This window comes from Eptesicus fuscus, chromosome 12, assembly GCF_027574615.1.
Source record: "Eptesicus fuscus isolate TK198812 chromosome 12, DD_ASM_mEF_20220401, whole genome shotgun sequence".
Classification (NCBI taxonomy): domain Eukaryota; kingdom Metazoa; phylum Chordata; class Mammalia; order Chiroptera; family Vespertilionidae; genus Eptesicus; species Eptesicus fuscus.
The window spans coordinates 92,949,316-92,973,601 of NC_072484.1; the positions used below are offsets into that span (position 1 = coordinate 92,949,316).

The 24,286-nt window shown below is 59.2% G+C and overlaps 1 protein-coding gene across 6 annotated transcripts in view; it reads right to left on the reverse strand.

The window, feature by feature from the left end:
• OSBPL1A (oxysterol binding protein like 1A) overlaps positions 1–24,286 on the reverse strand; it is a 103,982-nt gene that overhangs the window by 22,712 nt on the left and 56,984 nt on the right. For 4 of the 6 annotated variants that reach the window (XM_054723624.1, XM_054723625.1, XM_054723628.1 and 1 more), the window contains 2 exons: positions 22,247–22,406; positions 5,699–5,855 (listed from right to left, as the gene is read on the reverse strand). In XM_054723624.1, coding sequence (XP_054579599.1) covers positions 5,699–5,855; positions 22,247–22,406 — 317 coding nt within the window. Of the gene's footprint in view, positions 1–5,698; positions 5,856–22,246; positions 22,407–24,286 lie in introns of those variants that run through there. The other 2 variants (XM_054723629.1, XM_054723627.1) reach the window with 2 other exon arrangements.

The window sequence follows — 24,286 nt, forward strand, 5'->3', positions numbered from 1 at the left end:
TTTCAGAAAGAATTCTCGCCCCCACAAGTCTGTTCTCCCACAAGCCCCACTTTAAACAGCTTATATGTGAATCTGATCATCTTTCATTACGACTGCACGACTGCTCTTCAATAAACACTCAAATGGAACCAGTATTCCAAATCATGAAGCCATTAGAATTAACTACTGAATTATATTCACAAAATTGAAGACTAGAGTTTTAAAATGATGCTGTAATAGGCTATTGTAGTGATAAAAAGTCGTATTTCACCTTCACAAATTATGCATCATCTCACTGGAAACCATCTCCCCACAGTTCATCAGGAATAGTTTGCAAATCTGCACTTAAAAAGGGTGAACAGGAAGTGATGCGCAGAGACGCCCAGAAGACTCACCCCTGACGGGGAAACGTCTTACGTCACGTGGAAAGCATCAGGTTCCATCTGGAAATTCACCCTCCTCTCCCCGTCTCCGCCCGGTGAGGACAAACCCAGGGAGCATGCACAGCCCTCCTCGCCTCCTCTCACTGAGAGCCTCCAGGCCCGTCAGAGGTGCGGACACGGGCACCCTGTTCGGTGAAGTCTGCGCCTCCGCGGCTCTGCAGCTGCTGTGAGGTCACGGCCGCTGGTGTTCTATTCCTTAGGATCCAGGCTGAGTAACATCCCACGATGCACTTATTAGGTAAAATAACTTTTCCACAACGCTAACCTCAAAAAGGCCATCTGCCTACCGAGAACTTACTAGTAAAACGTCGTGTTGTTCTCATGAAGAGAGCCTGATGGAGCAGCCCCGTCGGTGACAGGCGAGGGGCAGGGCCACGCTTAACCTCCGGGTGGGCACAAGGAGCCCCCACAGGAAAGAGAAACACGGTGACGCTGGCTGCGACCTGTCCCAGCAGTGCCAGCCGCTCCCACGTCCTTCCCACGGACCTGGGTGTCCGCCTGCCCCCCACCGAGGGAGCTCCTAGGACAGTGATGGGCAACCTTTTGAGCTCGGTGTGTCAAACTTCGCCAAAAAACTGAGCATAATTCGGGTAGTGTGTCACTTGGAGGAAAAAACATTATTTCGCAAATGTTTCTTCCTCAGGAGCAGCAAATGTTTCATCCTCGGCATGCGGCCACCTCAGCAGCCGTGTGTCATCAGAAATGGCTACGCGTGTCAGTGCTGACACGCGTGTCATAGGTTCGCCATCACTGTCCTAGGAGGAGCTGAATTTCCGGTCCTCCCGCCAGTCACATGTCCCTCCCGCGTGTTCCTGACGTGTGCGTTTCCCTTGTATGTTTCCTGCACTTGACATGTATGTTTCCTGCACGTGTCAGACTCAGTGACGTGCTTCCTGGCTGAGGACCAGGATGTGTGGTCCATAGAGTCACTGCCACTCTGACAGGAACAGCCTGAAGAATAAACACTCACTGTGGCCCCAGCCGGTTTGGCTCAGTGGATAGAGCGTCGGCCTGCAGACTGAAGGGTCCTGGGTTCAATCCCCGTCAAGGGCACATGCCCGGGTTCTGGGCTCGATCCCCAGTGTGGGGCGTGCAGGAGGCAGCCAAACAATTATTCTTTCTCATCACTGATGTTTCTATCTCTCTCTCCCTTCCTCTATGAAATCAATAAAAATATTTAAAAAACAAACAATACTCACTAACCCTAACCAGTTGGGCTCAGTGGATAGAGCGTCGGCCTGCGGACTGAAGGGTCCCAGGTTCGGTTCCGGTCAAGGGCATGTACCTTGGTTGCGGGCACATCCCCAGTAGGGGGTGTGCAGGAGGCAGCTGATCGATGTTTCTTTCTCATTGATGTTTCTAACTTTCTCTCCCTCTCCCTTCCTCTCTGTAAAAAACCAATAATATATATATATTTTAAAACTATAACAAAAAATAAATAAAAGCTCATGCTCTCCTATACCTTTAAAAACAACACTCACGTGGCACACGGAGTTCGCCCCGAGGTCTAAGTCCTCACTCACAGGGCCCGTGTCAGGGTGACTCAGCAGCAGTGACAGGGAGGAAGCGTGTTATGTGATAAACGTGTCGGGAAGATTTGTGCGTGAACGTTTTTTCTGAAGATTTTAAAGACACAGGACACACCTGTAGAGCAGCGGTCGCCAACCGGTGGTCGTGTGGTCCGAAAGGCTGGTGACGGCTGCTTAGAGGACTCTGTGCCTTTAAACAGTCACGCCCCGTCCATCTCCCTGACGCATCCTTAGCAGATGCCGTGGCTCCTACAGAGGGCGATGTCCGAGCCAACACGCAGAGAAGCAGAGGAGCTCTGTGCCGAGGCCGGTGCCCTCGGGTGAAGTTTCGCCGGCACAGCTCCAACGGGCGTGTTGGTCACGGCGAACCCCACGGCCGTGGGAAGCTGGCGCCGGCCCAGGAAGACTGCGACGAGGAGGGCCGGGGAGAAGGCAGCGCTGAGGGCGGTCACACGGCCTCTGTCCCCACGCCGAGACCTGTGTCCGCCGCGTGGAGCCAGATGCCGAGCACGGACGTACGGACAGGAGACACGGAGCTCCGTCTGGCACGCCGAGGAGTGTGAGTGTGGAAAGCAAACGGGAACGAGGAACTGGGGTTCTCCCACGGCACTCAGAAAGCCGAGGCCGGCGGGGACGCACGAGGAGGCCTCCCTCCGCGCGGGCAGCGGCTCTCGGGGGACGGAGGCGAGCAGAGCCCAGCTCTCACCCGTTTGCGCGCTGACAGGCAAGTTTACAGCCGCTTCCGAGGCAGCCACACCGGTGCTTTCAACAGAGAAACAGCCACGTTTCCCTTTCACCGCCACGGGAACCAACCACAGGCTTCGCTCAATGTGGGACGAGTCTCCCTAGTCCACATTCACTAAGAGAAACGAGGTCAGCCAAAGGCCAGCACTTCCCTCAGCGTCCTCTCTCCCCTCAGCTTCAGGAGCCACTCTAACCCTCGGGCCCACAGACACGCCCGTGAGTGAGCAGACAGACAGCAATCCCAGCTGCCCACCTGTGCTTAGGGCTTTGCATGTTTCACGAACGCCTGACATTTAGTAGTTAGCTACCATCACGTGAGCGCTTGGCATAGATCTCATTTAATTATCGTAACAAGCCAATACTAGGCCCATCTTACAGAGGAACAAGTTGTTTCAAAGAAGTTATGCCTTGTTTGAGGTCTATACTAGACGAAAGCAAACGGGAAAACCCTATTACCTAAAACTTTAATGGAAATACATGGGCATCAACTCATGAAGCGTTCTTCCTTCAACAGGGAGGGGCAGGGGCCCGCTTCTCTCCAGGGACAAGGACAGAGACCAGGGCCCGCCAGGGGCACGACGAGCCGGTCGTGTGCACACGTTCCTCCCACGAGACGAAGGGCTCTTCAGAGAGACAGCGACGCCGGGCTCAGGCGCGCACGGGCAGATGTGCGGACACGTCTGTATCAGAAAGCGAGGCAGCTATCGAAGCCGACCCGATCACCATATGCAAATTACACCTAAAAACACGGAGAAACGGGGCTGTCGGCGGACACCAAGGGCCCCACTTCGGGCCTCCGTCCATCCGCCCGCAGGCGGGACAAGCTGACAGACACGCAGTCCTCACATGCCGCGCGGAGGGCGTCAGGAGGCTCCTTCTGAACAGGAGGGCAGCTTCTTACAGACGCGCTCCCGCTGTGACCAGAGCCGCCGTAGGCACCTCCTCAGCGAGCGTGGGGGCGGCACGGGGACCGGGTGGCGGTTTGCTGATATTTACTCATCACAAACGGCTGCTTAAACAACCTCCCTGGCCGTGTTTCCTTTCTCTCTCAGGACGACCACGTGGCTCCTCCTCTAACCCGTTAGTGCTATGGACACCGGGAACAACATTGACGGAACCAGAACCCGGACCCAGCCGTGCACATTCTGAGCACCTGTTCCGTATCAGCTTCTTTTCTCCCCACCCAGGAACAGAGGGCGTAACAGTGAGCTCCTTACCGAACCGAGCGACTGGGCCAAACGCTAACAAGTGGAAAGACTCGGCTCTGAACGAACGGAACAAATTGGTCCGAGAGCAGAGAACGGGCCTGAGGACCCGCCAGGAGGGCGGGAAGCCGTCAACACAAACCTGACCATGTTTTCCAAATTAAAAAAACAAAAGTAGATGCCCAGGTCACACACAAACTTCACGCTACTCAAAGTTGCACCATGACACCTCAAATGCACGTCACGGTCACTCAGGTCGACCCCCTGCTTTTCTAAAACATCACCAACGCTATTATTTTTTTTTTTTTAATTGATTTCAGAGAGGAAGGAAGAGGGAGAGACAGAAGCATCCATGATGAGAGAGAATCATGGATCAGCTGCCTCATGCACGCCCGTGCCACCCCCCTCCCTGGGGATCAAGCCCACAACCCGGGCGTGTGCCCTTGACCGGAATCAAACCTGGGACCTTTCAGTTCGCAGGCCGACGCTCTATCCACTGAGCCAAACCGGCCAGGGCACCAACACTATTATTAATTCAAATGACTCACTATTACTAACCGCCCATCATAAACACAAATTACTCCTGATGCAATTCACGGGCAAGAGGGATCGGGTACCACTGGAAACACCACCTACGTTCCTGCTCTAAGATGAAACTTGTAAGTTACGTGTGGCAGGTGCTGTTTGCCTGGTTAGAAAAGAACTTGATGAAAAAAACAAGTAAAATAAAACTCCTTCCCGGCTGGTGTGGCTCAGCAGGTTGGCCCAGCACGAAGAGGTCCCCTGTGCAGTGCAGGCTCGATCCCAGCAGGGGGCGTGCGGGAGGCAATGATTCTCTCAGCGATGCTGTCTCGCCCTCTCCCTTCCTCTCTGAAGTCAACAAAAAAAGACAACCGCCCGTCACGTGCTTCTGGGCGAGGCCTCTCCCTGGACAGGAGGAAACTGCTCGTATCTGGTTTGTCACCTAAAACCCCTGATCTTGTCAAAACAGGTACAAAGTGAGACATTTTGTTAACAAGGGGCAAGTCCCGTGCATCAGAGTGACCGTCGGCTTGTTTCCAGCAGAACCAGAACGGAGGCCGACGGTGGCCGGAGCCACGCGCAGGGAACGGGACAGAGGGACACGTTTTGCAGATGTCCAACAGAAACCACCTTAGGAATGGCCCTCTCACACCCCTCACCCCAGGAGCGCGTTTGCGAGGGCGGCCTACGTCCCCCGGAACGGGCTGAGCGGCTTCTCTGTGCACGGCGCCCAGCGCCTCTGCGGGCACGCGCGGCTGAAACCGGAGAGCGCCGGTGTCCGTTTCGTCTCGCTAACTGGGGGCAGTCTCCGGGACGGAATCATCCCGGGGGTAAAAGGCACGAGTGCTCTGAGGCAGCCAGAGGGACGTGCTGGACCCACCCCGCCGGCTCTCAAGGAAAGCCTTGGTGAAGATGTCGCTGAATGGATCAACGGGCAGGCGATAGCGCATCCATTCCCGGGAAGACCAACCCGGATCGAGTGACTAGAAACCAGGCAGCGCCGGCGGCAGTCATAAAAGATGCAGGACGCCCCGGAGCCCCGGACCTCGGCAGGTCCGCACCGCTCTGCGCGCGGCCAGCGAAAGATTTACGTTCCCCTGAGCCGGGCGAAGCCCCGCTCCGTGCACGGCGTCTCCTGTGAGTGGACACACACTGACCGGCCCTGCTCCTCTGAGGCGACAGCCACAGCGCCGCAGCACGGAGCCGGGGAGGAGGCGTGCGTGTGGGCGCAGATGGAGTGACAGTCACGTCGGCACGGGCGGCCGGAGGTCCCTACCTGTGCTTCTTGATGCCGTTGGAGAGCGCGTCGCCCCCGCCGCAGTCCTTCCCCTCCGACATCCTGTGTTCTCCTGGGACCGGACGCTGCCCTTCCTCTTCACGGGAGCGCGAGGTCACCGCCTCCAGCCGGCTCAGCGACCGCTCGGACTCGGAATCTGTGGCAGAGCAGGTTCATGTCAGGGGCTGGATCTGGCTTCGGTGACAGCGCCCGTGCGCCTCCCCCGAGGATCCGCCGTGAAACCCAAGCAGCCCTGTCCTTGGCCACCACCCGGAACCACCTCCCGGGATCCCAGAGCCCGCGCCCCACACGCCCGCGGAGGGTACGGAGCAGACACGGGCTTGTACCGACGCGGTTACACGGGTCTGTCCACGAGGAGAGGTTTCCACGGAGCCGAACCCAGCAGCTCCCCTCCGAGTTTCTACTTTTATCTTCCCCCTCAAAGCATCGTAGGAACCTCTTACAAAAAAGCATCCAGTTTTTAAAATTCATGGTAAAGAAAAAGCTCGAGTAGCTGAGCTGTGAGAAGCATAAATGACACTGATCCTACAGACACAGCAGCAAAGACTTTAAAAAATACTTCTCTGCTATGGTATTACTTCTTTAAAAACATATTTTTACTGATTTCAGAGAGGAAGGAAGAGGGAGGGAGAGAAACATTAATGATGAGAGAGAATCAATCATCCATCAGCTGCCTCCTGCACGCCCCCTCCTGGGGATCAAGCCCACAACCCGGGCATGTGCCCTGACTGAGACTCCAACTGTGACCTCCTGGTTCCTAGGTCGACACTCAACCACTGAGCCGCACAGCCAGGATACTTTTTTTTTTTTTAGAATAGTTTATTGACTTTTAGGGAGAGAGGAAGGGAGAGAGAGAAACATCAATCGGCTGCTTCCTGCACACCGCCCACCAGGATCGAGCCAAAACCCAGGCATGTGCCCTGACGCTCCACCAGCCGAGCCACACTCCCCATTCTGTGAGATTTTACTTAAAGCCTCAGAGCTGAAGCCAGGAGTGTCCAGATAAACCCGAATTGCCAGGCAGGCATTTTTAGGATGAAAATGCCACGTCCCGCCCTGGCCAGTGTGGCTCAGTGGATAGAGCGTCGGACTGCGGACTGAAGGGTCCCGGGTTCGATTCCGGTCAAGGGCATGTACCTTGGTTGCGGGCACATCCCCAGGAGGGGGCAAGCAGCTGATCGATGTTTCTCTCTCATCAATGTTTCTAACTCTCTCTCCCTCTCCCTTCCTCTCTGTAAAAAAATCAATAAAATATATTAAAAAAAAAAAAAAAGAAAATGCCACGTCCCCAGTGGGCTGTGTGCTCAGCGTGGAGCCATCCGCCTGCTTGGGAATCAGGACAAATCACCCGGACAGGAAGCGTGCTTCTCAGGCATGTGACGAGGCAGCGAGAAGACGAACGGCGCCTGGTTTCTGAGCCGCACGAATAGAATGTGTGTGAGCCTAGGTGTCTGGCGCCTGGTTTAACGCTCTGAATTTCAGCTCAAAGTCACGGTCCCGTAACCTCCAGGAAACTCTCCACGGTCCCTCAAGGTCACATCGACCTTCCCTTGAGGTCACCCCACACTCAGCTGTCCCGGCTCCCGCACCCCCAGCTCCCAGACACATCAGGCAAACTTCCTTCGACGCGTTTCCGTTCGTGTCCTTAACACGGCACAGCCAAGATGTCCAGGAAACCGTTATTTTTAGTGCTTCCCTCTCCCCCGCACGCACCCAGCCGGCCGCGGAGCCTTGTTTTTATGCATCAGCCTGATTAGTCACCGCTGACAGCACCGTCGGCCACACGCCCTGAGCCTGGACTCCGGACTCGGACGGTGCGAGTTACTCACAGGAGGAGAGTGCTGGCCCCATGTGCTGCGGTCTGTCACCGTAACACGGCCAGACTGGAGAGGGGGCTTTGTCCGGTGTCTCATACCAAACCGGTGTCGCGAGGATACGCCAGAGAGGTATTTTTCATGGTCCATTTTGTCAGTCACCACGTTTTACTGGGATTCAGACAAGCCGTGAAGCCCACACGAGGGACAGTCTGCCGTGCATGAAGCAGCCGGTACACAGGTTACGTCGCCCCAAACGGGTGAATAACACAGAGAAAATGCTTCTAACGTAACGCTGAGACCAGAACCACCCGGCACCACTGCACAATCTGAGTATAAGCCAGTGACCCGCTCACGCTCCTCGGAGAACGCCCGTCTGGGTCGCGTGGACAATCCCGAGGACGGAGGGGACAGGCTGGGCTGGAGCCCGGGAGGCCAGGGGCGCGTGCTGGGGGGAGAGCGTAGGAGGACGGGGAGGCTCCCCGAGGCAATCGGCTCCGCAGGTGAGAGGGAAGGAGCCACCTGAGGAGACGATGCGGGGGGCGGGGGGGTCTTGGGGACGGGGGAGGTGGCTGTCACCTCCGCGTTGTCACATTGGATTCACGTGAAAATTTACAGAGTCCAACAGAACGGTCCGTCGGAGCCGGTCACTACGTGAGGGCGTCACTGCTGTGTAACGGGCGTCGCTGACGGGGCAGGCCTCCCGAGATGTGCCACGTCGGCAGGTGGGCTGTTCTGAGCCGAAGGCGATGGAGAGAGACCTTTCGGGCTCAGGAAACTCCGCCCCCCCCCCCCTTTAGCTACACAGCACAACCCAGCTGGGGCCTTGCCCAGAGTAAGAGCTGGTACAGAGATGGCGCTGTGCGGCCTATCTAGGGTGGGCAAACACCTGGTGATGGGCACCTGGCGATGGATGGGCACCTGGCGATGGATGGGCACCTGGCGATGGATGGGGACCTGGTAATGGGCACCTGGTGATGGATGGGCACCTGGTGATGGATAGGGACCTGGTGATGGATGGGCACCTGGCGATGGATGGGGACCTGGCGATGGATGGGTCCTGGCGATGGAAGGATCTCAATGAAAGCCTTCGTGAAGATGTCGCTAAATGGATCAACAGGCAGGTGATAGCGCATCCATTCCCAGTAAGACCAACCCGGATCGAGTGACCAGAAACCAGGCAGCGCCGGCGGCAGTCACTGGCGATGGATGGGCACCTGGTGATGGATGGGCACTTGGTGATGGATAGGGACCTGGTGATGGGCACCTGGCGATGGATGGGCACTTGGGATGGGCTCCTGACGATGGATGGGCACCTGGGATGGGCTCCTGGTGATGGGCACCTGGCGATGGATGGGGACCTGGTGATGGATGGGCACCTGGCGATGGATGGGGACCTGGTGATGGATGGGCACCTGGCGATGGATGGATGGGGACCTAGTGATGGATGGGCACCTGCTCCTCCTCTGCCTCCTCCCTGAGCCCCGGTGCCTCACCTCGGCCCTGGCTCAGGATCCCACAAGACAGGGACTGCATTTCAACAGAAACTTCTTAACTAAAAGCAGGTGCAGAGTGGATGCCACAGGAGGCAGGGCAGCCAGAGCAGCCACAGAGCAGACAGACGTTTCTCAACAAGCCTTCACCTCAGTGACCACACACCAAGGAGGTGCCACCTCCCCCAGCGTGGGGCCACGTGCTTACCCACAGGGACACGCCGCCTCCCCCCACTTACCCACAGGGACATGCCGCCTCCCCCCACTTACCCACAGGGACACGCCACCTCCCCCAGCATGGGGCATGCACTCACCCACAGGGACACGCCACCTTCTCCAAGCGTGGGACCACACGCTCACCCACAGGGACACGCCGCCTCCCCCAGCGTGGGGCATGTGCTCACCCACAGGGACACGCCGCCTCCTCCCACTTACCCACAGGGACACGCCGCCTTCCCCTCAGCATGGGGCACGCGCTTACCCACAGGGACACGACGTCCGACACGGGAACAACCTCGCTCTCCTGGGGCGGCGCACACCCCCCTCAGTCGCTCCCTGGGTCCGTCTCTCCTCTCCTCCCTGGCCACCACCTCTCCCTGCCCAGGCTTCCTTCCTCTTTAATAGTCAGGCCGACCCGCCCTACCCCCCAAAGGTCTCTGCCAACCGGCACCCATCACCTCCACGCTGCAAAGTCCAATGTCCCTCCCGAGCCGGCCCGTGACTCACTCCCCAGCCCTGGGCCTCCGTGCCTGGTGCGGGGCAGGCTGGGGTCACAGGGCAGCAGAGGCGGGCGGCTGTGAACACCTGAGGGCCACAATGCTTCCAGGTGCAGAACAGAAGCCTGGGCGGGGGGGGCGGGGAGGGGGGGAGCGGGTCGCCAGGGGGGGGCCCGCCGACCTCACGGCGAAGGACAGGTGCCGGGAAGGGCTGTGATGACGCCTGAGCGACACGGAGCAGGAGTGAGCGTGGGAGGCGGCGAGGCAGCTGGATGGAGGGAAGCTCTGATCCGGCCGTGACGCTGGCCACGCAGGACGAGTGAACACCAGGCCGGCTGCGGCCGAAGGGGGAAGGAAGGGAGCTTGCCCCGAGGCGGTGCACCGCGAGAGTCGGTCACGCATGCACGGGCGTCCTGCGGCCTCAGAGGCAAAGGCACCGTGACCAGCGGCGCGGCCTGCAGTGCCGGGAGGTAGAGCCCGGCTTGTCTGAGGGCAGACGCTCGCTGCTCCTGACGCTGTGAGCGGACAGGGTCCAACACGCGCCCCGTGGACAGGCTGAGGGAGCCATCCTTACTCCCACGCCGTCCCCGCTCGCCACACGGCCTCCCTGCACGGAGACCGCGCTCTCCGTAGATGCCCTCGAGCTCACCTGGGGACCCGGGGCCGCGGCCCTGGAGGCTGCCGAAGGCCAGGCCTGCCACGGCGTCATTTCCAAGTCGCCTGGTGCCGAGTCAGCAGGGGACTCAGCGCCTCTGAACGGCCTTCAACCCAAAGCTCCAGGCTTTCCATTTTGTCCTCAACTGTGAGCGCCACACGGGCCGAGGCACCCCCATCCCGCACTCCTGAGCAAGGCCAGTGCCTCCGCGGGAGCCACACCCTGACTCTGTGTGGTACCAGGCAGGGGGGGGGAGGGGGGGCCCTTGGTGAAGTGTCTGACTCGGTAACCACAAAACCAACGCAGAATCACACGGACTGAACTGCAGTTTAAAAAAACAAAAAATGTTAACATACAAGGAAATAAACAGAACACTAGTATTAATAAGAAGTTTATTTTAATGTCACAAGTTTCTGATGGCACAGATCTTTATTTTTTTTAAGAGGTTAGTTTTTTATCTTATTTTTTGTTAATGTTTTTATTGATCTCAAAGAGGAAGGGAGAGGGAGAGAGAGAAACGCTGCTGATGGGAGAGAATCACTGATCAGCTGCCCCCTGCACGCCCCCTACTGGGGATGGAGCCGCAGCCAGGCCTGTGCCCCGACCGGGAATAGGTCGCCTGAATCATAGGTCGATGTGCAACCACCGAGCCACGCCGGCCAGGCCAGACCTTCATTCTGGACACACTTCAGACTGATAACAATCCTCTCCCCCTCCAAACAGATGAAGGCCAACAGCTGTGACTGTGACTGGTTAACACGACTAAACACGAGATTGTCAACGTGTGCGTTCCGTGCACAGCTTCCCGTCTGTCAGTCACGCCTCCCAGACGGGCTGAGAACCCGTGGATTCAGAGGCTCGCTGCCTCCACCTCCTGCTCCGGGTTTTCCTCCCGAGAAGAGGCTGGCGGGGGGAGGGGTGAGCACAGCAGCGAGTCTGACAGGTTGTCCTGACACGTGTGTTTCTGACTCGACCTTGGGGAACCACCGAGCACGGTCCGAGGAGCCCGTGGAAGGCCGGGTCCTGTCCAGCGGCCCTGCCCCGAGGGCAACAGGAAGTGGCCGCACACACTCCACGTAACGCCGCCTCGTGTCCGTACGGCTCCTGGACACTGGGCGTGCTCCAAAAATGTCCAGGCACCCGAGTGACCCCAGCGTCAGACACCGGTGCCAGACGTTCAGGCAGCCGTGGGCACGGTGCCTGCACAGACCCCACAACAGCATACAATGTGACGAGCACCAAGGAAGTCAGTGAACCCCCGACCGAAGTCAGCTGTGGGCGGACACTCAGGATGGGGGGGCGGGGAGGCGGCCTGCCATCCACGGGGAGACACGCCGGAAGCAGAGACTCGGCGCGTCCCAGCCCTGCCCTCCGAGTGGCGTCCCAGCTCCACGTCGGCCGAACAACAGAGCTGCCACGACAGCTCCTTTCTGTGTTTTAATTACAATTTTTTACTGAGAGAAAATGCAGTTATAAAGATCATCATTTAATCCTTTTTTTAGTATATTTTTAATTGATTTCAGAGAGAAGAAGGGAGAAGAGAGAGAAACATCCATGATGAGAGAGAATCACTGATCAGCTGCCTTCTGCACGCCCCCTACTGGGGATCGATCCCACACATAGGCATATGCTCTGACCGGGAATTGAACCCTGACCTCCTGGTTCATGGGTCATGCTCAAACCCTGAGCCACACCAGCCGGGCATAAAATCATTTTAGAAAAGGATGATGGCCCAGAAGGTCAAAGGATAGTTACACCCTCTGTGTGCCTGGCACATACGTGCCGCAGGAGTAACCTTGGGTCACACTACAAACACGCGTTAGACTGAGGATCGGGTCACCCCGGGCCTTCTCCAGTGCTGTGCCGTCTTCACGTCTCGAAGGCGTTTGCCAGTCACATTCTGTCCCTCTCAACTGGCTGCGCATCACACCCACCATTAACCGGTTTGGGCTGGACAGGCAGGGAATGCTAACGTCACCACACGGGGCTCTGCCCGAGGGACACGCAGTGCGGCTGGGGGCGCAGTGAGTGCTGGGAATGCCCAGGCGAGGGCACCACCACACACCGGGCAGGCCCGCCCAGAGACGGCCCAGGAGAGGGGCGCGCAGCCATTGTGGACACGGCGGAGAGGGTGTGGGCACGGCGGGAGCGGGCACCGGTGCTGTCCTTCCCACTGACCACGGTCCCTTCTCCATCTCCTGCGTGCACTGCCAGCACGCGTGTCACCACTTCTCCCGGTGTGACCAGTGCTTTTACAGGCCCTGACACAGGCCTGACACAGCCCGACACAGGCCTGACACAGCCCGACACAGGCCCCGACAGACACAGGCCCCGACAGACACAGGCCCCGACAGACACAGCCCGACAGACACAGACCAGACAGACACAGACCCCGACAGACACAGACCGACAGACACAGACCCCGACAGACACAGACCCCGACAGACACAGACCCCGACAGACACAGACCGACAGACACAGACCCCGACAGACACAGACCCCGACAGACACAGACCCCGACAGACACAGACCCCGACAGACACAGACCCCGACAGACACAGACCCCGACAGACACAGGCCCGACAGACACAGGCCCCGACAGACACAGACCCCGACAGACACAGACCCCGACAGACACAGACCCCGACAGACACAGGCCAACACAGGCCCCGACAGACACAGACCCAGACACAGACAGACACAGACCCCGACAGACACAGACCCCGACAGACACAGGCCAAACACAGGCCCCGACAGACACAGACCGACAGACACAGACCCCGACAGACACAGACCCCGACAGACACAGACCCCGACAGACACAGGCCCCGACAGACACAGCCCGACAGACACAGACCGACAGACACAGACCCCGACAGACACAGACCCCGACAGACACAGACCCCGACAGACACAGGCCAAACACAGGCCCCGACAGACACAGACCCCGACAGACACAGACCCCGACAGACACAGACCCCGACAGACACAGACCCCGACAGACACAGGCCCCGACAGACACAGACCGACAGACACAGACCCCGACAGACACAGACCCCGACAGACACAGACCCCGACAGACACAGGCCAAACACAGGCCCCGACAGACACAGACCCCGACAGACACAGACCCCGACAGACACAAGACCCCGACAGACACAGGCCCCGACAGACACAGGCCCCGACAGACACAGACCGACAGACACAGACCCCGACAGACACAGACCCCGACAGACACAGACCCCGACAGACACAGGGCCGACACACACAGACCCCGACAGACACAGACCCGACAGACACAGACCCCGACAGACACAGACCCCGACAGACACAGACCCCGACAGACACAGACCCCGACAGACACAGACCCCGACAGACACAGACCCCGACAGACACAGACCCCGACAGACACAGACCCCGACAGACACAGACCCCGACAGACACAGACCGACAGACACAGACCCCGACAGACACAGACCCCGACAGACACAGGCCCCGACAGACACAGGCCCCGACAGACACAGGCCCCGACAGACACAGGCCCCGACAGACACAGACCCCGACAGACACAGGCCCCGACAGACACAGGCCCCGACAGACACAGACCCCGACAGACACAGACCCCGACAGACACAGACCGACAGACACAGGCCCCGACAGACACAGGCCCCGACAGACACAGACCCCGACAGACACAGGCCCCGACAGACACAGACCCCGACAGACACAGACCAACAGACACAGGCCCCGACAGACACAAGCCCCGACAGACACAGACCCCGACAGACACAGCCCGACAGACACAGACCAGACAGACACAGACCCCGACAGACACAGGCCCCGACAGACACAGCCCGACAGACACAGACCCCGACAGACACAGGGCCCGACAGACACAGACCCTGACAGACACAGACCCCGACAGACACAGACCCCGACAGACACAGGCCCCGACAGACACAGACCCCGACAGACACAGACCCCGACAGACACAGACCCCGACAGACACAGACCCCGACAGACACAGACCCCGACAGACACAGACCCCGACAGACACAGACCCCGACAGACACAGACCCCGACAGACACAGACCCCGACAGACACAGACCCCGACAGACACAGGCCCCGACAGACACAGGCCCCGACAGACACAGACCCCGACAGACACAGACCCCGACAGACACAGACCCCGACAGACACAGACCCCGACAGACACAGGCCCCGACAGACACAGACCCCGACAGACACAGACCCCGACAGACACAGACCCCGACAGACACAGACCCCGACAGACACAGGCCCCGACAGACACAGGCCCCGACAGACACAGACCCCGACAGACACAGACCCCGACAGACACAGACCCCGACAGACACAGACCCCGACAGACACAGACCCCGACAGACACAGACCCCGACAGACACAGACCCCGACAGACACAGACCCCGACAGACACAGACCCCGACAGACACAGACCCCGACAGACACAGACCCCGACAGACACAGACCCCGACAGACACAGACCCCGACAGACACAGGCCCCGACAGACACAGACCCCGACAGACACAGACCCCGACAGACACAGACCCCGACAGACACAGACCCCGACAGACACAGGCCCCGACAGACACAGGCCCCGACAGACACAGACCCCGACAGACACAGACCCCGACAGACACAGACCCCGACAGACACAGACCCCGACAGACACAGACCCCGACAGACACAGACCCCGACAGACACAGACCCCGACAGACACAGACCCCGACAGACACAGACCCCGACAGACACAGACCCCGACAGACACAGACCCCGACAGACACAGACCCCGACAGACACAGACCCCGACAGACACAGACCCCGACAGACACAGACCCGACAGACACAGACCCCGACAGACACAGACCCCGACAGACACAGACCCCGACAGACACAGACCCCGACAGACACAGACCCCGACAGACACAGACCCCGACAGACACAGACCCGACAGACACAGACCCCGACAGACACAGACCCCGACAGACACAGACCCCGACAGACACAGACCCCGACAGACACAGACCCCGACAGACACAGACCCCGACAGACACAGACCCCGACAGACACAGGCCCCGACAGACACAGACCCCGACAGACACAGACCCCGACAGACACAGACCCCGACAGACACAGACCCCGACAGACACAGACCCCGACAGACACAGACCCCGACAGACACAGACCCCGACAGACACAGGACCCCGACAGACACAGACCCCGACAGACACAGGCCCCGACAGACACAGGCCCCGACAGACACAGACCCCGACAGACACAGACCCCGACAGACACAGACCCCGACAGACACAGGCCCCGACAGACACAGACCCCGACAGACACAGACCCCGACAGACACAGACCCCGACAGACACAGACCCCGACAGACACAGACCCCGACAGACACAGGCCCCGACAGACACAGACCCCGACAGACACAGACCCCGACAGACACAGACCCCGACAGACACAGACCCCGACAGACACAGGCCCCGACAGACACAGGCCCCGACAGACACAGACCCCGACAGACACAGACCCCGACAGACACAGACCCCGACAGACACAGACCCCGACAGACACAGACCCCGACAGACACAGACCCGACAGACACAGACCCCGACAGACACAGACCCCGACAGACACAGACCCCGACAGACACAGGCCCCGACAGACACAGACCCCGACAGACACAGACCCCGACAGACACAGACCCCGACAGACACAGACCCCGACAGACACAGGCCCCGACAGACACAGACCCCGACAGACACAGACCCCGACAGACACAGACCCCGACAGACACAGACCCCGACAGACACAGACCCCGACAGACACAGACCCCGACAGACACAGGCCCCGACAGACACAGACCCCGACAGACACAGACCCCGACAGACACAGACCCCGACAGACACAGACCCCGACAGACACAGACCCCGACAGACACAGACCCCGACAGACACAGGCCCCGACAGACACAGACCCCGACAGACACAGACCCCGACAGACACAGACCCCGACAGACACAGACCCCGACAGACACAGACCCCGACAGACACAGACCCCGACAGACACAGACCCCGACAGACACAGACCCCGACAGACACAGACCCCGACAGACACAGGCCCCGACAGACACAGACCCCGACAGACACAGGTCCCGACAGACACAGACCCGACAGACACAGACCCCGACAGACACAGACCCCGACAGACACAGACCCCGACAGACACAGACCCCGACAGACACAGACCCCGACAGACACAGACCCGACAGACACAGACCCCGACAGACACAGCCCGACAGACACAGACCCCGACAGACACAGACCCCGACAGACACAGGCCCCGACAGACACAGACCCCGACAGACACAGACCCCGACAGACACAGACCCCGACAGACACAGACCCCGACAGACACAGACCCCGACAGACACAGACCCCGACAGACACAGCCCGACAGACACAGACCCCGACAGACACAGACCCCGACAGACACAGGCCCCGACAGACACAGACCCCGACAGACACAGACCCCGACAGACACAGACCCCGACAGACACAGACCCCGACAGACACAGGGCCCGACAGACACAGACCCTGACAGACACAGACCCCGACAGACACAGACCCCGACAGACACAGGCCCCGACAGACACAGGCCCGACAGACACAGGCCCCGACAGACACAGACCCCGACAGACAGAGGCCCCGACAGACACAGGCCCCGACAGACACAGACCCCGACAGACACAGACCCCGACAGACACAGGCCCCGACAGACACAGGCCCCGACAGACACAGACCCCGACAGACACAGACCCCGACAGACACAGACCCCGACAGACACAGACCCCGACAGACACAGACCCCGACAGACACAGACCCCGACAGACACAGACCCCGACAGACACAGGCCCCGACAGACAGAGGCCCCGACAGACACAGACCCCGACAGACACAGACCCCGACAGACACAGACCCCGACAGACACAGACCCCGACAGACACAGGCCCCGACAGACACAGGCCCCGACAGACACAGACCCCGACAGACACAGACCCCGACAGACACAGACCCCGACAGACACAGGCCCCGACAGACAGAGGCCCCGACAGACACAGACCCCGACAGACACAGACCCCGACAGACACAGGCCCCGACAGACACAGGCCCCGACAGACACAGACCCCGACAGACACAGGCCCGACACAGACACAGACCCCGACAGACACAGGCCCCGACACAGACCCCGACAGACACAGACCCCGACAGACACAGGTCCCGACAGACACAGGCCCCGACACAGACCCCGACAGACACAGACCCCGACAGACACAGACCCCGACACAGACCCCGACAGACACAGACCCGACAGACACAGACCCCGACAGACACAGGTCCCGACAGACACAGACCCCGACAGACACAGACCCGACAGACACAGGTCCCGACAGACACAGACCCCGACAGACACAGACCCCGACAGACACAGACCCCGACAGACACAGACCCCGACAGACACAGACCCCGACACAGACCCCGACACAGACCCCGACAGACACAGGTCCCAACAGACACAGACCCCGACAGACACAGACCCCGACAGACACAGGCCCCGACAGACACAGACCCCGACAGACACAGACCCGACAGACACAGGCCCCGACAGACACAAGCCCCGACAGACACAGACCCCGACAGACACAGACCCCGACAGACACAGGCCCCGACAGACACAGACCCCGACAGACAGAGGCCCCGACAGACACAGGCCCCGACAGACACAGACCCCGACAGACACAGACCCCGACAGACACAGGCCACACTTCCTGTGTCGTCCCACCTTCACTTTGACAGTTTTGACTGAAAAAGACTCGAGCTGGCGAGGATGCAGAGAAAAAGGAACCCTCATGCACTGCTGGTGAGAATGCAGACTGGTGCAGCCACTGTGGAAAATAGTGTGGAATTTTCTCAAAAAACAAAAATTGAACTTCCGTTTGACCCAGTGATCCCACTTCTAGGAATATATCCCAAGAAACCAGAAACACCCATCAGAAAGGGTACGTGCACCCTATGTTCACAGCAGCACAATTACAATAGCTACGATCTGGAGGAGCCCACGTGCCCGTCAGCAGACGTGGTGCGTCCACACCATGGAACACGACGCCGCGGTGAAAGGAGCATCTCTTACCCTGAGACAGCATGAGGGACCTGGAGGGCGCTGTGCTCAGTGACATAAGCCAGTCAGAGGAAGATAGCATCCTGGGATCGCACTCACATGTGGAATCCAATAAGCGGATGAATGAAACAGAACTGAGGCACAGATACTGGAACAGACTGATGGACCTCAGAGGGAAGGGGGAGAAATCAACCAGAGACCTGGCATGCACATGTGCATAACCACGGGCCTGGGGGGCGGGGCGGGGACTGGGCAGAAGGGGCACCGGGGGAAAGGAGGGGACATCTGTAATACGCTCCACAGCAAAGATAAACTTTAAAAAGACTCGAGCACCGACCCTTGCAGCTGCTGGGAAGCGCCAGCCCTGGCCTCAACTTCATGACGTACCTGGATGTGCTTTGCACACATATGCACACATGCTCAGAGGCACACACATGCACACATGCACCGTGCATGCACACGCTGATCAGCACATCGCGAGGAGGAAACCTGGCAAGAAAGGCGCCCCTGAGCCGGAGCTGGCCACGCTCCCTGGAGGGAAGTGAGCGCAGGGAGGACACACGTGTGGAACCGTGACACTGAAAAGGCCGGCATTCCGTGACCTGTACTCGCACATAGTACCAACGAGGAACAGCCATGCGTCGTCTCACTGGTAACAAATGACCTCATGGCTTTTGTTTCTAAATGTTTCAAAAGCGATTCCTTAGAACAGCGGTTCCCAACCGCGTGCCACAGGCCCTTTTAAACCACGCATGATCTGTCGGGCACGCGTCCCTTCGGCTGTCAAATGAACAGCAGCCAACACGCACACAGCTGTCCGTGTGCATGGATCGGTCTACGTGCTGTTCTGTCAGGCTGGCGAAGCGTGTGTTGGGGTGCGCAGGATTTTAGTCTTAGCGCGTGTGCCCTGCCTGAGCGGGCTGAGGCCCTGCCTGAGGGGTGACCAGAGACTCGCCAGCCGTGACCCTCCCCACAAGCAGGCTCACAGCTCCCACTCGGTCGTCAGCTCCCGTAGAACAGTTCTATCATTAATACTCTCATCCCAGCCCCGGCCGGCGTGGCTCAGGGGTGAGCGTCGCCTATGAACCAGGAGGTCACGGTTCGATTCCCAGTCAGGGCACACGCCCGGGTTGTGGGCTCGATCCCCAGTGTGGGGCGTGCAGGAGGCAGCCGGCCATGAGTCTCTCCCCTCATGGATGTTTCTCTCTCTCTCCCTCTCCCTTCCTCTCGGAAGCCAATACAAACATGTTTTTTAAACACTTATCCCCGCTCACTCCTCCGCCACATCCCCTCCCCCGCGGGCAGCGAGCTGGAGTGTGCAGACTGTAGGAAACGGTCGGGGCCTGTGTCTGGTTTCCTGTGTCAGGACGGGCTCATGCTCGGGATCAAACACCAGGACGTTTCCAGGGGCACAGGAAGATCCGCGACACCGGCTCCACCACCTGGTCCAGCCGCCCGGAGCTGAGCACGGCAGGAGCGAGGGGCGCGGTCCCCCCGCCAGAGCGGCCAGCACAGCAGGGAGAGCTCGGGGGCCTGAGGGAGCACAAAGGGAGGAAGGGGCTCCGTTCTGCGGGCGGGGAGGCCCGGGCAGGCGGCCCTGGAGATGCTGAGCTCGAGGAGGAGGGGAGCCGTCGGAGGAGAATGGGAAAGGAACGCAGACGCCAGGAACACAGGCCCCCCTTCCCCCGCGCGGCTCCCACACACCCCTGGTCACTCGCCGGCAGAGAGGAGTCTCCCGGAGCCGGTCCGTGCTCACGAAGCCTTCGGGCTTCAATGCGCGTGAATGTTCGCCCGTTTCCCAGGGAGCTGACAGTGATGCCAGGAGTTCCACCGACAGAACCACGTCCCCATTCCTTACACACACACGCAGACACACGCACATGCACACATGCACACACAGAGACATAGACACACACGCACACAGGCACAGAGACACGCACATGCACACACAGAGACTCACATGCACACATGCACAGACAGGCATGCACACAGAGGCGCACACATGCACACAGACACACATGCACACACAGAGACACGCACACACAGGACAGGTGTGAGGCTTCGTTAATCCGCCTCCTCTAAGTTCCCTCACACAGTGAAACGACACCACCCTGTGAGCAAAACCTGTCTGCACTGGGGACTTAGTCACTGAGCACGCTGAAAACACAATCCTCCTCCATAATAAAAGGTTCCCATGCAATCGACCGAACAGAGGAACGACGGGTTGCTATGACATGCACTGACCATAAGGGGGCAGACGCTCAACACAGGAGCTGCCCCCTGGTGGTCAGTGCACTCCCACAGGGGGAGCGCCGCTCAGCCAGAAGCCGGGCTCACGGCTGGTGAGCACAGTGGTGGTGGCGGGAGCCTCTCCCACCTCCGTGGCAGCGCTAAGGATGTCCGACTAACAGCTTAGGCCGGCTCCCCACGAGGATGTCTGACTGCAAGAGGGCGCAGGCCGGCCTGAGGGACCTCCCCCGCACCCCCCCCCCTCCAGTGCACAAATTTCATGCACCAGGCCTCGTTTTTAAATAATCAAGAGGGCCCACAGGCTGGAGGAATGATTCTACACCGTGTGCTCGCACAGAGGCATCCCCCCTCAGGGTCCCCCTCAGGATCCCCCTCCAGATCCCCCCTCAGGCTCATGCTCAGGGTCCCCCTCAGGGTCCCGCTCAGGGTCTCCCCTCAGGGTCCCCCCTCAGGGTCCCCGCACGCTGACTGCGCTTGCCATGTGTTTCCAGGCAACGTGAAGCACCACCTCTGCTCCCGCGACACCGGGGCCTCCCCTCCCTCTGGCACGGGACGTATTTCCTGTCCCCTCGTTACTTCTCTGAACCTTTTCCTCTCGGGCAGCGGTTCCCACGTGGGCACACGCCCCAGGGGGGCAGTTTGACTTTTAAGGGGGGCGATTCGAGAATGAGTTACTAACAGTGCACTCTTTGCATTTCTTATGGGTCTAGGGGCCTCATCTACAGCATATAAATATAGATTGTGGCATATTTACACTTTCGTTCTTTTATTTTTCTCTTTCGTGGATGTCATATTCTTTGGAAGCTTGTTTAGACCAAGTTCATGGCCTTTTAGGCTTCCTCCATGTGAATAAGAGCTCACTTTTTGAACAAGAAGAATTCTATGTCATGGGGGGGGGGGGTCGTCAGGATATAGACATGCTTAGGGGGTGCATGGCTGAACAAGGCTGGGAACAATCTGGCCACTCGGTGTATATATTTATACGCTGTATATGAGGCCCCTAGAACCGTTAAGAAATACAAAAAGTTCACCATTAAGAACTCATTCCCGAATCGCCCCCCGTAACACAGAGCCAGAGCTCCGCGAGGACCCGGGGAGCCATCTCTCCTCACACACGTCTGCCCTGGCACGGGCAGTCCTTGATGGTCACTGACTCCGGGATCCGGGACTCATGCGGGTTCAAGGGCCTCCATCCCCAGCCCGGCCACGCCGCCCGCGCAGGGAGCCAGCGGTGACTCCCCCCTCCCCCAACACCAGGCTCCTGCCGACGACGATGCACGTGACACACAGGCAGTGACCCGTCTGCCTTCCCACCCGGAGACTCGGGCGACGGCCACCCTCAGGGCAGCTCTGGTCCCGGCTCCCACCCACCTGACAGCGCATCGTAGAACTCGTCCTCGCTGAGCACGCTGGGCGGGGAGCCGGCCACCAGCGACTGCTCTAGCTCATGGTGCTCCGTGGCCAGCGCCTCCAGGGCCTCGGACAGGATCTTGGTTTTCTCCTGCTCCTGCGCCAACCTGCAGCTCCTCACCTGGAAGGAAAGGACACAGGCTCACTCGGGAGCTCGGCTTGCTTTCGCTCCAGCCAATGGCACGTCGGAACGGAAAGGCGTGCCCTGCGCACACGGGTGACTGAGAAAATGCTCGGCGAACTCCGTTCCTCCCGCCTTCTCCCAGCAGCTTCGGCGATTGGAGGCGGATCGGAGCCGCCAGACCACCAGCTCCAAGGACCAGGGTCCTCGTGCGAGCCTCAGCCGGGCAGGAAGCACGCAGCCTCCTCAGAAACCCTCTCCCCGCACGCATCACCGTGACGTTAAGAAGCCGGGTTGGGGGCGGAGGGGGGGTGAAAACCATCAGTAAGCGTTTGAACAAAATAAAGAACGGAAACCATCCCAGGTGACGACGGGAGCCGCTCCGAACCCTCAGTGCACGCCACCATCGCTGGCACGCCCCGCGAAGGAAGGAAGGAAGGAAGGAAGGAAGGAAGGAAGGAAGGAAGGAAGGAAGGAAGGAAGGAAGGAAGGGGCAGGCAACGAACATTTAATTTTCACTTTAAAATCCCAGGTTCTGGTTCCGATTCCCTCTCACCCTGAACGTAGGACCCTAAGAAACCGTCAAGTACAAGAAGGCAGCGCCGCCTCCCGTCCCACGCCTGCAGGCAGCGCCCCCTCCCCCGGTTCCAGGGCAGGACCCTCCCGTCACTGTCAACTCGACCTCCTGAGAGGGAGCGGCCGCCCAGCAGCAGCGCCCGTTTCCGCGCTTCCGTCTCAGATCGCTGCAAACCCAGCCGATCCGCAATCCCGCCCACCTCCCGCCGCCACCTGGCACTCGGGCGGGACCACGAGTGGGGCCTCCCGTCCCCACCGGGGCGTCGAGAAGCTCCTGTGGCCGAGCCCCTCACCCGGGAACTGAGAGGGCTCACGGGCGTCTGATGGTCTAACCAGGCTTCTCTCACTCAGAACCTTCAAACTTTCTTTTTTTTTTAACAAATTTTCTTTTAAATGTATTCTTATTGATTTCAGAGAAGGGAGAGATAGAAGCATCAATGATGAGAGAGAACCATGGATCGGCTGCCTCCTGCACGCCCCACACTGGGGATGGAGCCGCAACCCGGGCCTGTGCCCTGACCAGGAATCGAACCCTGACCTCCTGGTTCAGAGGTCGACACTGACCACTAAGCCATGCTAGCCAGGCAAGGTTAAACCTTTATTATCCAGGGAATCCTCCAGTCCTCAGGCACCTTCATGTGCATCGCTTTATTATTATTATAAATGAGATTGTTATCAGGAAAAACACCAATAAATGATAAATGAGCACAGAAGACACGCAACACTTGGAAAGAAAGGAATCCTTATGGAATCACAATTTTTAAGAAACTGCAAAAGCCTGGCCTGGCTGGTGTGGTCCAGGGGTGGGGCATCGTCCCGAGCTCGGAAAGGGTTGCTGGTTCGATTCCCGTTCAGGGCACAGCCCAGGTTGCAGCCTCGGCCCCCAGTGGGGGGCGTGCGGGAGGCAGCCCATCAATGTTCTGCTCTCATATCGATGTTTCTCTCCCTCTCCCTCCTTCTCTCTCTAAAAATCAATTTTAAAAAGTCTTTAAAAAATAAACTGCAAAAGATTTGCAAAGATTCTTATCTAATTTTCATCTCTGAAGCACAAACGCCTTTTCTATGGCTGGAGTCAACTTAACAAACTGTTCCTCCTCTGTGTCGTGGGTTACGTAATGCAAACACCTATTTTAGAAAACTGCCAAACTGAGCACGATGTCCAAAACGGCCCTTTCTGGGCAGGAAGCGCTACCAGCTGTGCTATTTGCAGGCCAGCACCGCCCCCGCGGGAGGAGCCAGGCGCCCGCCTGCTCGCCCCTTCGGCTTCACCATTTCAGCTTCTCAAACATCAAAATGCAAACGTG